Source organism: Pelmatolapia mariae, linkage group LG7 (genome assembly GCF_036321145.2).
Source record: "Pelmatolapia mariae isolate MD_Pm_ZW linkage group LG7, Pm_UMD_F_2, whole genome shotgun sequence".
NCBI classification, from domain to species: Eukaryota; Metazoa; Chordata; class Actinopteri; order Cichliformes; family Cichlidae; genus Pelmatolapia; species Pelmatolapia mariae.
The window spans coordinates 33,296,650-33,309,276 of NC_086233.1; the positions used below are offsets into that span (position 1 = coordinate 33,296,650).

The window sequence follows — 12,627 nt, forward strand, 5'->3', positions numbered from 1 at the left end:
AATGCAGTAGGTTGCTGCCATGTGACTGGGTGATTAGACTACTTTAAACATCTTCAAAAGATTAATTTAAATATTGCAAAGCCAACATCAAAGCAAAGCAGTTGAAAATGACCTAAATATTCAATTGAGGTTTGTAAGAACTGCAAGGTGGTTCCTCTTTCCGAAAATAAAATTTAAACTTCAGGTTATCAACTTTCAAGATAAAGAAAAATAAAGTACAATCACATTGCTTCATTCAGGTAATCTTTAATGACGAAAATGTTCATTATCTTCTCCAATGTAGTGGGGAAAAAAAGAGATTAAAGCAAATGTAGCATTACAATAAACACTTTCATACCACGAGTCTTTCAGCTCCTTCCATTTCTATTCACATTAGGCCCTGCCATCAACAATGGAGGTCTTTTGTTTTCACACTTTAAATCATGATCCGGGTCCAACATGACTCCTGTGCGTTCACAATCTTTGTCCAACACCAAGAGAGGAGAAAAAAACAAAAACATTTCAAAAACAAACTACACAGGAGAGAAGGATTACCACTTTCAAATGCTGCACATACAAACATAGGCAGAAAGAAAAGGTTAGTATCTCTGTGGCTGAAATGAGAACATCCACACCCCGCAAGTGGTTCTTAGCCAGTCTTCGAGTCAGCTTGTATGCATAATGAGGAGTCAAATTTTACTGTCCCCGTATCCTTTAAGATTTTGTATGTTATTCTTTTGTACTGTAAAATTTCACAATGAAATTCATTTTTGAAAAGGGAACAAGTCCTTGTTAACATTTTTCATTTATGCTCGACTTTGTGTCATAAACAGGAAGAAACCGTCAAGCTAAAGCAAACGTGTTGTGTGGCGACTTACAGGAACTCATTGTGGTGCTATATGCTGATACGCGAACATCAATAAAGTGGACTCGGAGCAAGTGGATAAGGGGAAGAAAACTTAAAAGCACTCAGCTTACTCCTCAATGACTAAAAATAATTACAAAATAAAATAAAACATTCGCTGCAGGTGGAGTGCATATCGACTCCAAATCAACTCTTGCATGTGATGCAGAAACGCCAACTGACTTCAAGTCATCTGGATCCAGGTTGGCTCAGACAAACTGATCAGCCTCAAAGATAAGGTTTTCAATGCATGCTACAGCCGTCCTAACATTAGAGCCTGTGTTTACACAAACTTTCCTCCAGTCAGTCAGAAGCTGCTGCAGCATCACGAAAGAGATAGACATGCGCAAGATTGAGAACCACTGGGTACCTTCTGCCTATCCAAATTGATCCCTTCATCTGCAGCGTCAAGTTAATTCTCCTCGTTTTTTGTTTTGGCAAACCTGTTGGAGTGTCAGGAAGCACGGCTGGCTATATCATTTTCCTTAATGGCTCTAAAATCTTTGGAAGTAAATTTCCATGTATAAAAGTAACTTGTTTCATGAGATACCCTCTAAACACTCAAAAATGTTCTCAAAGCAAATATCTAACTTTTTTTTTTTAAATCTCAAATCAAAATCTCACTTTTAGGCCTTTTGGCATCAAACCTTTGAACAACACAACGCGCGCACTAATTTGAAACTATTATCGCGTAAAGCCCAGCCCAGTCTAGAGTTAAAAAAAAAAAAAAAAAAAAAAAAAACCATGCAGGAAATGATCGGTTATGCTCCGCAGAAACCAGGAGGCTCACTGAAAGGACAACTCGGACACTCACAGTTTGGACAGACAGATGAACCTTTCCTGAAACATACACCACTGTTACCCAGCCATATTGGTGTATGTAAAATACTGTTAGTGTACACACCGAATGGGACGCGCTGCCTGCCTTTCCATCTACAACCTGTATTCCAGTTCTTGTCACAGAGCAAAATATGCAATCGTATGCACATAACTGCATATTGTCACATAAATCTAACGGCAGACAGAGCCAGACTCCTCCAGTGAATTTCATGAGAGCTTGTGGTATGGGTTGGCCACTGTGGAAACGCCTTCACATTATTTAAAACTTCTCAGTAAACCACCATCATTACAAAATAAATTATTAAAAAAAAAAAAAAAAAAGATATCTAAATAAAATGGCTACTCTGAAAAAGGCATGGTCACATTTTTAGTCTGCGTAGCCAAGTCTGAATTTGCTTCCAAGGTCGAGTACTGGGCTACACCTGCAGGTGGCACAATCTCTGGTCAGTTCTATAACAGTCCTTCCTTGTCAGTTAGTCAAAAGGGCACTAAAACAGCATGTGTAGAAGAAGAGTTTGGTTTGATGCTGCAACCCTCCCTGGAAACCCATGCATTATAAACATTCCAACTGATGAGGAAAAGGAAATATGACCTTCATTTCTGAAAAGTTTATGCAAATTAGTGAAAGATATTGGGGAGGTCGAGAGTAGGGGGAGTATCAACAGACAGTAAGAACAGTAGATCAAGAAAAAAAAAAACCAAGAGGCAGGAAGGAGGGGAGGCTGAGGAGGAAGAGGATGCACTTCTCCTGAGAACATGTCATATCTCAGGGTTTAGGAGGGGTAATAGGGGCAAGCAGGACAGGGAGGAGAGACAAGCATTCTTCTCACGACAGAAAAACTTCCTCTGACGCTTGCCCACTTCTGAGGCACTTTTCTTCATGTTCATGCTCATAAAGAGCTGGTGGGTGGCATGGTCAGCCTCTTGCCAATGTAGACCCTGAAAAGAAGGTAAATGACGTTAAACACGACTGGGTGTGGTGGTTTGATCAATGAGCTAGGCAAGGTGCCTAAAGCCTGATCTGAGGTAGGAGTACCTTAATTACTCTGTCACCTTTCAATGAATCCATTCAAAGTAAGTGGACATTAAACCAGTGGTTCCAAAACTTGGGAGAGGCAGTTTATATAAAACAAGAAGCTGCACACGAGGCTGAAAACTAAATTGAACTGTATGGGGAAGGTAGATGATAGTGCTAGAGCTATACCTTTCAAGGGTCCCATTATAATAACGTTACTTAGTTACTGCTTTAAACAACTTCCAAAAGCAACTCCCTGGAGACTGCCAAGTCACAATGACTGCTTAATCTGCAGATTTAATGCTAAATACTGTTTTGCATTGGATACATTTCACTCTAAAACCAACCCTTTAAGCTTGAATGCAAATACCCAGCAGACATATTTTTTTTTCCCCTGATATGATTGGTTCGTTAATATCTCCCACTGAATACCACATCATGTTCAGCAGATGATGTCTGAAGTATTAATGCTGTGTAATGACTGTGTCTGACTGGGGAGCCAAGATTATTGTACCATGTGTTATCACAAACATCGAACCCCTGGGAGTGTCACTATGAAGCAGCAGGTGTGCAGCCTTTTAGTCTGCAGCTGTTCTGCCAACATACAAAAGAATGGTTGCAGCTGATGTTTGTCTGTGGTTATACAGCTCCCCCTGCTGGGGTTATGTACAACAACATGGTTTTTTTTTTTAAAGATTTTATTCTTTTTTGACATACATTTAAAAAATAAATAAATAAATAAATAAATAAATCAGTTGAGCAAATTTCACTAACTACTGTCAGTCTTGCTTTAGACATAACACACGCTGCACAGGTGATCTGTGGTGTTTAATTCTTACCCCAGCCCCAGAGCGAGGATGTGTGATAGCAGCAGCGAGGGGATGAAGACTTTGAGGAACTCTGCAGAGAAGATGCCTCCTTTCTTCATGGCCCCAGTCTTCCTCATACTGAGCGTTACTGAGCGTCGGGGGTGCCGAAAATGAAATTCCCTGTTTAAAAACACACGCATTACAGATGCAGAACAGTTGCTTCACAACCTAATGCCTCTCAATAAAAGGTAAATATAGATGTAAACATAACTTTCAGTCACACATGAAGCAAACAAGCTCTTTCTGTGTAAGAGTTTGCACCTTTTCTTTGTTTTATACCTGCACACCTTAAAACACCTCGCGTGTTGGAGAAAAGTAGATGTGATGTGAAGAAAACTAAGTGATTAATCAACTAGTTTTAATCCCACAGCATTTTCAAAGCTGGTACCAATTAAAAGAGATGTTTGAGGCAGGGGTTCCCCTCTGATTTAATTTCACAATTTTAATTCCAGTCACAGTTTAGCAGGCAAATCTTCTTCAGAAGCTTCAGCAACATGAAAAGAACAACAAGGAACCTGCTTTTTACCCAGGCCTCAGTCTGTGCATGAGATCTTAGGTTGTATCACAGATGTCGTGCACATTTATCTGAGATACATTACAGAAATCTTTAGGTTTTCAAGGGTTTAAGTAATATATAGTTTTTATTCCAGCATCAGAGCTGACCTTATAGCAGCTGGCTTCGTATTTGTTCTTTAGAGTGACTTTATTACCATAATGATCATTTCCTTTCTCTGCACAAACAAGCAGCTGAGCATGACCACTTGCGCGCAGAAGGCTGATGTTTACAGAGTTCAGACTTACTTGGGGGGAATGTTTTCCGGTCGACTAGACCAGTCTGCAACCCAATCTGCGTCCTTCATTAAGATGTCCATGTCCTTCTCCTTGTCCAAGACATCCTCTTCAGACTAAAGGCATAAAAACATGTAGTTTAGCAATAAAAGCCTGCAGCCTTTAGGACCCTCACAACCTGTCTGTCAGGACAAACGAGACATGTTTGGAATATTTGAGCATGTGCATGCCATGTTTTCAGATGTCTGACACTAGGAAAATGCATAAGTAAAACCATAATGCTGATGACAGGCTGTGCAGAGGATACAGAAATACACACTGGGTGTGGCAGCCATCTCCATGGAAACTAAAGGCAGGCAACAGCTGTCATTCCCCTCCAGGGCCAGTGGTTGAAGCTGCCATGGCAACAGACTGATGAAGCATATGAGAGCATACATATGCTTACGTCTTACCTGGCTGTCTCTTCTTTCCGCGTCAAAGATGATCTGACCCTCATCCTGGGGAGAGTGGGGTCGTGGGGGGCTGTGGTTTAAAAAAATAAATAAATAAATAATAATTTCACAATTCCCTCATGTAACTTTAACCTCCTAAGACCCGAACTCTTCCACGGGATGCATTTTTAATTTCTCTTTGATATCTGGGCTGATTGGGACCTGATGAATGTAAAAAAAAAAAAAAAAAAAAGAATTACCAGATTTTTTTTTTTTTTTACCTAATTTTTGTTTCTAAGAAAAATTAGAGCCACATATGAGGATATTCATTTAAAATTTCGATGGAACAGTAGCAGTATAGTGTCCTCATAAGTGGATATCAGGCCCTTGTAGAGCAAAATGGAATATTTTGGTCTAAATAACCCAAAATGTGATGTCCACATATGTGGACGCCAGGTCCTAGGAGGTTAAAGTGAACAGGTGATGTACACGTTTTGCGTCACCAGTTATGAAAGCAGTACAAAAGAGCATATATGCTGTGGTCATGTGTTCTACATACAGAAAAAAATATTACTTTAATATCAGCATTTATTGTACCAGTACCAGCTGGCGGATCCTTATCAAATTGATCTGACACACAGCAATACAGTCTTTATGCATTAGTTTACATTGCAACACTAGGCTGGACTGGATCGTATGACCCAAGACAACAAAATCCAAAAATGAAGGCTCCCTATATTATATTAACCTTGGGGTAGAAAAAAGCCCCATCTGTTGCTGGTGTAGCCAGTTAACCAACCCATTTCAGGTTTGGGTGATATTGCAATATTAAAGTGTACTTCAGAGAGTTAGAAACCATAGGTCATGTAGCGTTTACAGTGTGAGAAATGTTTTGTCACACAATCTATAAACAAATACCACTAAAGCCTATTCCACAGCACATCCGCCTTGCTGTACCACAAGCACTATGCCTTATAAATGCCTCGTCATTAGGGATCTGTGAAATTTTAAACAAATGAATCACTTAATATGAATAACAGGATTAAAATGCCAACTTGTAGCTTAAATACTGCCTCATGTATTTATTTGCTACGAGTTAAAAGTCCTTTAAAGTGCTGCTCTTCCTTCACTCTGACCCCTCTGATGAAATGTGTGCCAAGCGTCTCAGAAAGATAAGTAAAGAAAACACTTGCCTAATTGCCTCTGAGCAAAATGACACCAGCCTTGCTCTGAGAGTGTTATGACAAAATATATGTCAAGTGCTTGTGTCCCTGATCATTTCTGAGCAGTTTGCTGATACACTGCTCTCAGCTCAAATATCTGAAATCATGCTCAGGTGACTTACTGACAGCAGACTGATAAGGTCCCTTTTATCACAGTTTTGAGCATTACACACAAGCACATGATGTGGCTGTAAGGCAAAGGGTCAGTTTGTTGATTACATCCCAGATAAATTGTGAAGTCTGCTATTGAAAGAAGAAGCAAGTCAACTGAGACCCTTTCAACTCTGAATTGAATCTGATTTATTGTGACAGAGAAGCTGCTCCCAAAGAGTTTTTAGAAGCAAACTGTCCAGTATTTAACACCTTGTAAGACGGGGTTTTTATGTTGCACAAAGTCTTAATGGAGCCTAAAAGCAATTTTCTCAAGGGTTGTAGGGTTTTCACACCAAAATGCACAGATAAAAGCTGGTTTTGTAAATAAACATATGCCTGGAAAAAAAATAGAAGAACAAAAAAAGTGCAGCATAGTTTCTGGTTTAACACCATCATGCTAGTCAGGTGACAGGTGTGTTTACACTGTGCCCTGAAGATATCACATCTGATAGGCTGTTAGCACAGTAAGCTAACACTTCATCGAGTACTATTCCCTGTCATAGCATGTCACTGGTAAGAATCAGGCGAAAATAAGGTCATCATAGCCAAAACCCAGTATTACTTCAGAGGCATTTGACTTGCTAATACATGCTGCCTGTTAGGTTAGTGTAAAAAGGGCTTCAATTGTGCAATTTAAGATAACCGTTTCCAGTTTTTAACATCTAAGAATAATACGTAATAAGAACATAAATATGCATGATTTTATTTTAGCAATTCGTATGGCTTTAGCAAAAAAAATTTTTTTTTCTTAAATCTGCATTTCTGAAGCATGTAGCTTTACGCTGAGAGAAAGTTCACAGGAAAAAGCTGGAGAGGAATCAACTTCCCCATGTGACTAAATCTTCTATAAATACAGGCCTTTATGAACCCATGACTTTCTTGACTCTTGATCGTGATCAAACTCCTGTGTCCTCATCTGTGTTTAATGTCAAACAGATCTGGGAATACAGGAAGCTTTGCAACTAAGCTGGTTTTATTCTGAAAGTTTTAATATTTGCACTAAAAATGAAACTTTGTTGTTAAGAATAAACTGAATGGGTTGGAGATATACGGAGGAGCTCGAGCGATGTTTGTTCTTAAAAGTACCTGTCACAGGACGAGTTGCTGCGGCTTGATTCATGCTGGGCATCCAACAGGATCTTTTCCATGTCTCCGTTGTGGATTGAAGAAGAGGATGGGACATGCTCCAAGCCTCCCACTATGGCCTCCTCTTCCTCCACCTGAGGGAGCGGCAGCAGGCCCGAAACAGAGCCAACTGTTGACAATGACTGGGCTTGGTGATTTCTGTTCATCTCCAACTCCACCCAGGACCCTGAGGGAAGAAACACAGAAATATTATTCACTATTTGTTTCTTTCTGATGTGAGTTAAAGGCTTCATTTTAAAACATTTTCACTCAAACAGAGAAGAGTTTTGCTGCTAGGCTAACTGTAATCTCTCATAAAAGGTGTTCTTGCAACAAGCAGATAGAAAACTAGCGGCTTATGAATTTACAAGAACTTTGAGTTTAAAGGGTCAAAGTTATATTTCAAGAAATACCATTTACTTTCCAGTTGTTGGTCTTTTACTTATTTACAAAAAAAATAACAATAAAATATTCTTGGATCTTTTCTTTCTATTAGAATTAAAAACAAAAAGATTGGTTCTCTTATCACAATATAAACATTGTTATCTTAAATCTTTTTGTATAAACATGAGCCAGCTTCTATTTTTAGAAATCCAGTGGACTCTATGAACATGTGTTAACCTAAAGATTAGATTAAATTTTGCATTGCTTTTCAAAAAGGGAGACACGTGCACATGCTTCCCTGTGCATGGACTTGAAAATAAGTACTCAGGTTATCAAACAGTTAACCGAATAGGTTTTTAAAAAGTTAACATCCACCACTTTTTATAAAATAATTACAGACTTAAAAACAAACAAACAAAAAAACAAAAAAGGAAGAAAACCACGAACCAGACACAATGACAGGACATGTTTAAAATGTAAATTTCTGAAAATGTGCCTTTTTAGCTTGTGAATGAAATAAAACCCAACCCTAAACCTTGATGGGTTGCAGTTAACAGGCCGAATCCTAGAGCTGTGCGGGATAGGACATTAACTACCCTGATTAAAGTTAAGCATTCTTAGCCTTTGAAACTCACTGCTGTGCCCAGTAATGAGTTTCGAGTTGTTGCTGGTTCTAAGTAAACTTGTTTATACCCATTACTGGCTTGCACACAGCCAAAGAGGAACCTCAAGCAGGCTCTCCATGAGGAAACAGCTCAGCAGGTCTGACTACACAATAGAGAGCAGGAGAGAAAGAAGAGCAGACGACTGTCAAAATTTTTTTGCTCGTAGAGAGATAAACAACAATGGGTAGTTGAAGTTTTGTTCAAATGGGGTGGGGGTAGTTCACCTGCTCTCAAGTTACAGTTGCAGGAAAAACCTGGAAGTCTGGTGTGGGCTTGAATTGCATGCAAGCCATAAAAGTATACATCATATATGGGTATACCTAATGCCCCAGAACATTTTTTATCCATTAAAAATGTATGTTTTGTTCTAAACCGTAAACACTATTTGTTACCAACTCACTGTGTGTTGATAGAAGCATACAGCTATCAACTCTCTTCTAATTAGCCTCATATAGAAAAATGAGAGTTGTTAAAAGGAAATCTCATATTAAATACAGTTCTAAATGGCTTTAATTTTTCATCATCTAAATTTTTAAAAAGAGGAAGTGAATCAACTGTAAGCTTGCAAATTTCCCACTCTTTAGGCCTGTAGAACCTGTTCAAATCATAATTTATCTCCACAATCATGGATAATATGGAAAGCACAGTAACATACGCAAAGAATGGTTTTATAATGACATAATATTTTTTCCCGTATGTACTAAGGAAAAAGTGTAGAACAAGTAACCATCATCAAAAAGATATTATTATAATAATTTAAATAGAGATGTCTGAACGAGGTCCAGGGCTGTAAGTGACCAAAACTTACATTAAGTGTGACCTGAAATGACCATTTGAGTCCATCAAGTCATCAGGAAAGTGCTTATATGTCAGGTCTGAGAGGCGTTTCCCCATAGACACGGGGAAGTCTTTAAAACCACTGATTATTATTATTTTTTTTTTTTTTTAAATCTTTGAGTTTTGCATGTCTACATACATTAGTCAGAATTTGACTGATTTATGTCTGTTATGACAACAGAAGTCTCTTTGCCACCCACAGGGTGACAGATTCCTTGAACTACTAGTGAAAGCGTTAAAGTTTTAGCTGGAGCCTTGGAAGACATTTCTCTCAGCTGGCATCTGACTGGTTATTCAGATGATAAATTGCACCTGTTGTTATCCTGCCACGACCTGTCACAATATTTGCCTTTTGTTTTATGGCTGGTAGAGGGTGTGACAAAGCCACAGCATTCCCTCTGAATAAGGTAAAGCGGCCTTTACTAGGAAATCCAAGCAAAAACATGCAAGACAACAAAGACAGAGCATGTCAACAATCATTTCCTGAGGGGAATTTCCTGGAAAGAGACAAGCTGGGCGCCCAAAACTGGCAGTTGAAGAAGTTAAAAAGTAATGTCATTTTCACAGCCCTGTGGTGAAAGAGCAGTAAATTCTTCCTAGCGTACAGTATGTGCTGTGGCTGTGATATATGACGCTGTCCCCATTTGTACGTGATGTCTGACATGAACTGGTAACTAAAGAGTACAGCATGTCAGAGATGGGTTACAAATTTAGAGGGGGGCAGATTAGCCAAGTCTAGAATTTTGAGAAGGGGGAGGGGGGAATATTTACGCAGCTTTAAAACACTTTCTCCTCCTACTCCACAAAAAAAAAAAAAAAAAAAAAAAAAAAAAAAGAGGAGGAAGTCCTCATAAATATTACCATTGCAGTATGTAAACACCATGTGGCACAGAATTTCATAGGCAACAGGCCAGTTATAAGCAAAGGGTGCAGCCCACCCCCCTACCCCTCCCCCCTACCCATCCCCCCTCTTAACAGGCCTCGACTCAGCACTCACACTCATCCTGCAGATTACACGGTGGACTGCAAGCCAAGCTGCTGTTGACAGGCCATTGTCTCCACTCTGTGGACTAAAACCACGTTGCCATGGTGCTGATGCATCCGAACATTCTGGCCACAGCGCAGCCATCAGCTGTTGGTGGGGTTCATAGGGGTGAGACATGATAGATATGACCTCTGATCTACTGATGTTAAGGCTCAAGCTTATCCATGGTCGCATGTTGGGACTCAAGACCCCTGGGATTACATAACTATATTTATGACACTGGTGTGAGTGAGAAAACACCTAAAAAGAATCAGATTACAAAGTGCACTGCTGGCCTCTCCCTTATGAGGGAGAGGCCAGGCTAGCTGTCCAAGGGCTAGCTGTCCTTATAGGTGTGTCACAGGTTTTTCTGTGACAACACAAACAGTACATGCACTGAGATCCACATTTTTTTCTTTTTGATCTTCTAATTTGGGCAGATGATATTCAACAGGCTGTTTCATATATATACTAAAAATGTCTGCCATGAACTCGGGTGGAATACATTTACCATCCAGTGACCAAAAACTGGCAATTTTCTAGCCTTTTTTAGAAGCAGCTAATCTCCACTGGTTGTTCAAAATGATATATGTGTGTGAAAACCAGCTGGAAAGTTTGTTTCCTATCCAGCAGACTTTGGCTTAAAATTAACCAGCCTCTGTGTTCTTACATGCTGCATCTTGTATCATACTCCTCACCTCCCCAACCAATTTCTTTCGTCATGTGTATAAGGTCTGTCCCCTTGTTGTTGTGGCCAAAAATGGCATGCCAAGTCATTGCATGCTATTTATGTTGTAAAACTTGAATCACAAAAGCTGTCTAGGCAGAGCCCCCCCTCAAGTAAGTAAGCCGGAGTGTCAGCGTTCTAATCACACCACCTTTAAGGGCATGTTTTAGAGGGATGCTAGCCAAGTTGCGGTCAATACTGGACAATCCTTCACACCCTTGTAGCTGTTCAGCACAAGATGGAGAGCCAAGAGGCAAGTTCAGCAAAAGACTCATTCAAACACAGGAAATCAAACTTTATAAATGCTCCTGATGAAACCTAGGTGTTTTTCCACTTATAATATCACATCTATACTGTACATAACATTAGTCTAACTTTGGGATATTTACTTTTAATTTAACATTAGTTTTACTTAATTTTGTTGGGTATTTTTTGGAATTTTTTATATATTTAGAGATTTTCCATATTTGTATTTGTATAAATGAACATCTGTAACAAAACAATTCGCCCTTGGGATTAATAAAGTAATCTGATTCTGATTTCAATGCAAACAATGGTCTGAAGTAAAATATTTATTTCATATCTTTATATAAATACCAATGGACTTAGTTAATAAACTACGAAACTAAAGTTAAAAAAAACAAAACAAAGCAAAGTGCAAATGTTTAGACAGACATTTATTTGGCAGAATAAATTAAAGCAGATGAAAACCAAAGGAAAAAAGGGAAAGAATATTAAGTTTTAATTCCACTTATCAACAAAAACTTATGTCGACGGAAAAAAAGTTACATGAACGACAGAAGTAACCTCAAAACTCCAAGCAAACGAAAATCTTAAAGACAGTAGTGGTACTTTAGTTTTCTAAATTTATTTTTGCTACTTTCCACGAAACGAACGAAGATCATTCAGGTTAAATTACCAAAATGCATTTCCCCATTTTTGCCACTTTAAACTTTTTCGATCTAGCCTTGTTGACAAAGCTTAAACCCCACTTCTACGTTCTACCTACCAATCGCTGATTGGCTTAGGATCCTGTCAATCACGCGTACAACTAAAACACCATTGGCCCAAACAGTGTCAATAAACACACGGAACATACCGTTCTGTAAACCGTCCCCCTTGTAGGCAGCTTTGCCGAGAAAAAAAATACATAAGCATACAAAATTACTGGTTAGCCCTGCAATAAACCTACTATAAAAGCATCCAGAAATTATTTTAGAAAGAATATAGACCGGGTAGCTGTCACAGTTGAGCAGTTTGGTTAGGATTTAGCTTACCGTTTAGCCCCGAGTCTCCGTTGTTGTCTGTAGAAGTAGTGTTAGCGTCGGACATCGTCGTGCCTGGCGAGCAGGATGGGTTGCATAAAAGGCTCGAGTCAGTGCAAAAGGCGCAGTGTTTTAGCTGCACACATTCAGAGTTGTAATAAGAGAATTGACCCGAGTCGTGTGCTTCTTTTTTTTTTTCTTTTGTATTTTTTCTTTAAGATGGGGGTTGAGGGGGACAGCAGCTAGCTAAGCTACAGCACAGCTGTCGCTTGTTTTCGAGCGTTAGCTGGTCTGGAAGCAGCCAGTCTCCCCGCGAGCCCGCTCACGCCTTCGCTCCCTCCCTCTCTCCGGGAAGCTGGTTGATGACGTCACAGCCTCCCGTTGATAAGCGAGAGAG

At 39.4% G+C, this 12,627-nt stretch overlaps 1 protein-coding gene across 1 annotated transcript; it reads right to left on the minus strand.

Annotated features, from left to right (window-relative positions):
- Positions 1-230: 230 nt before the first annotated feature.
- bnip3lb (BCL2 interacting protein 3 like b) lies at positions 231-12,570 on the minus strand. Its single transcript, XM_063478857.1, has 6 exons — positions 12,243-12,570; positions 7,290-7,515; positions 4,849-4,918; positions 4,409-4,512; positions 3,578-3,727; positions 231-2,662 (listed from the first exon to the last, which is right to left on the minus strand). The coding sequence occupies exons 1-6, from the start codon at positions 12,295-12,297 to the stop codon at positions 2,614-2,616; spliced, it is 654 nt and encodes a 217-aa protein (XP_063334927.1). The 5' UTR covers positions 12,298-12,570; the 3' UTR covers positions 231-2,613.
- Positions 12,571-12,627: the final 57 nt, after the last annotated feature.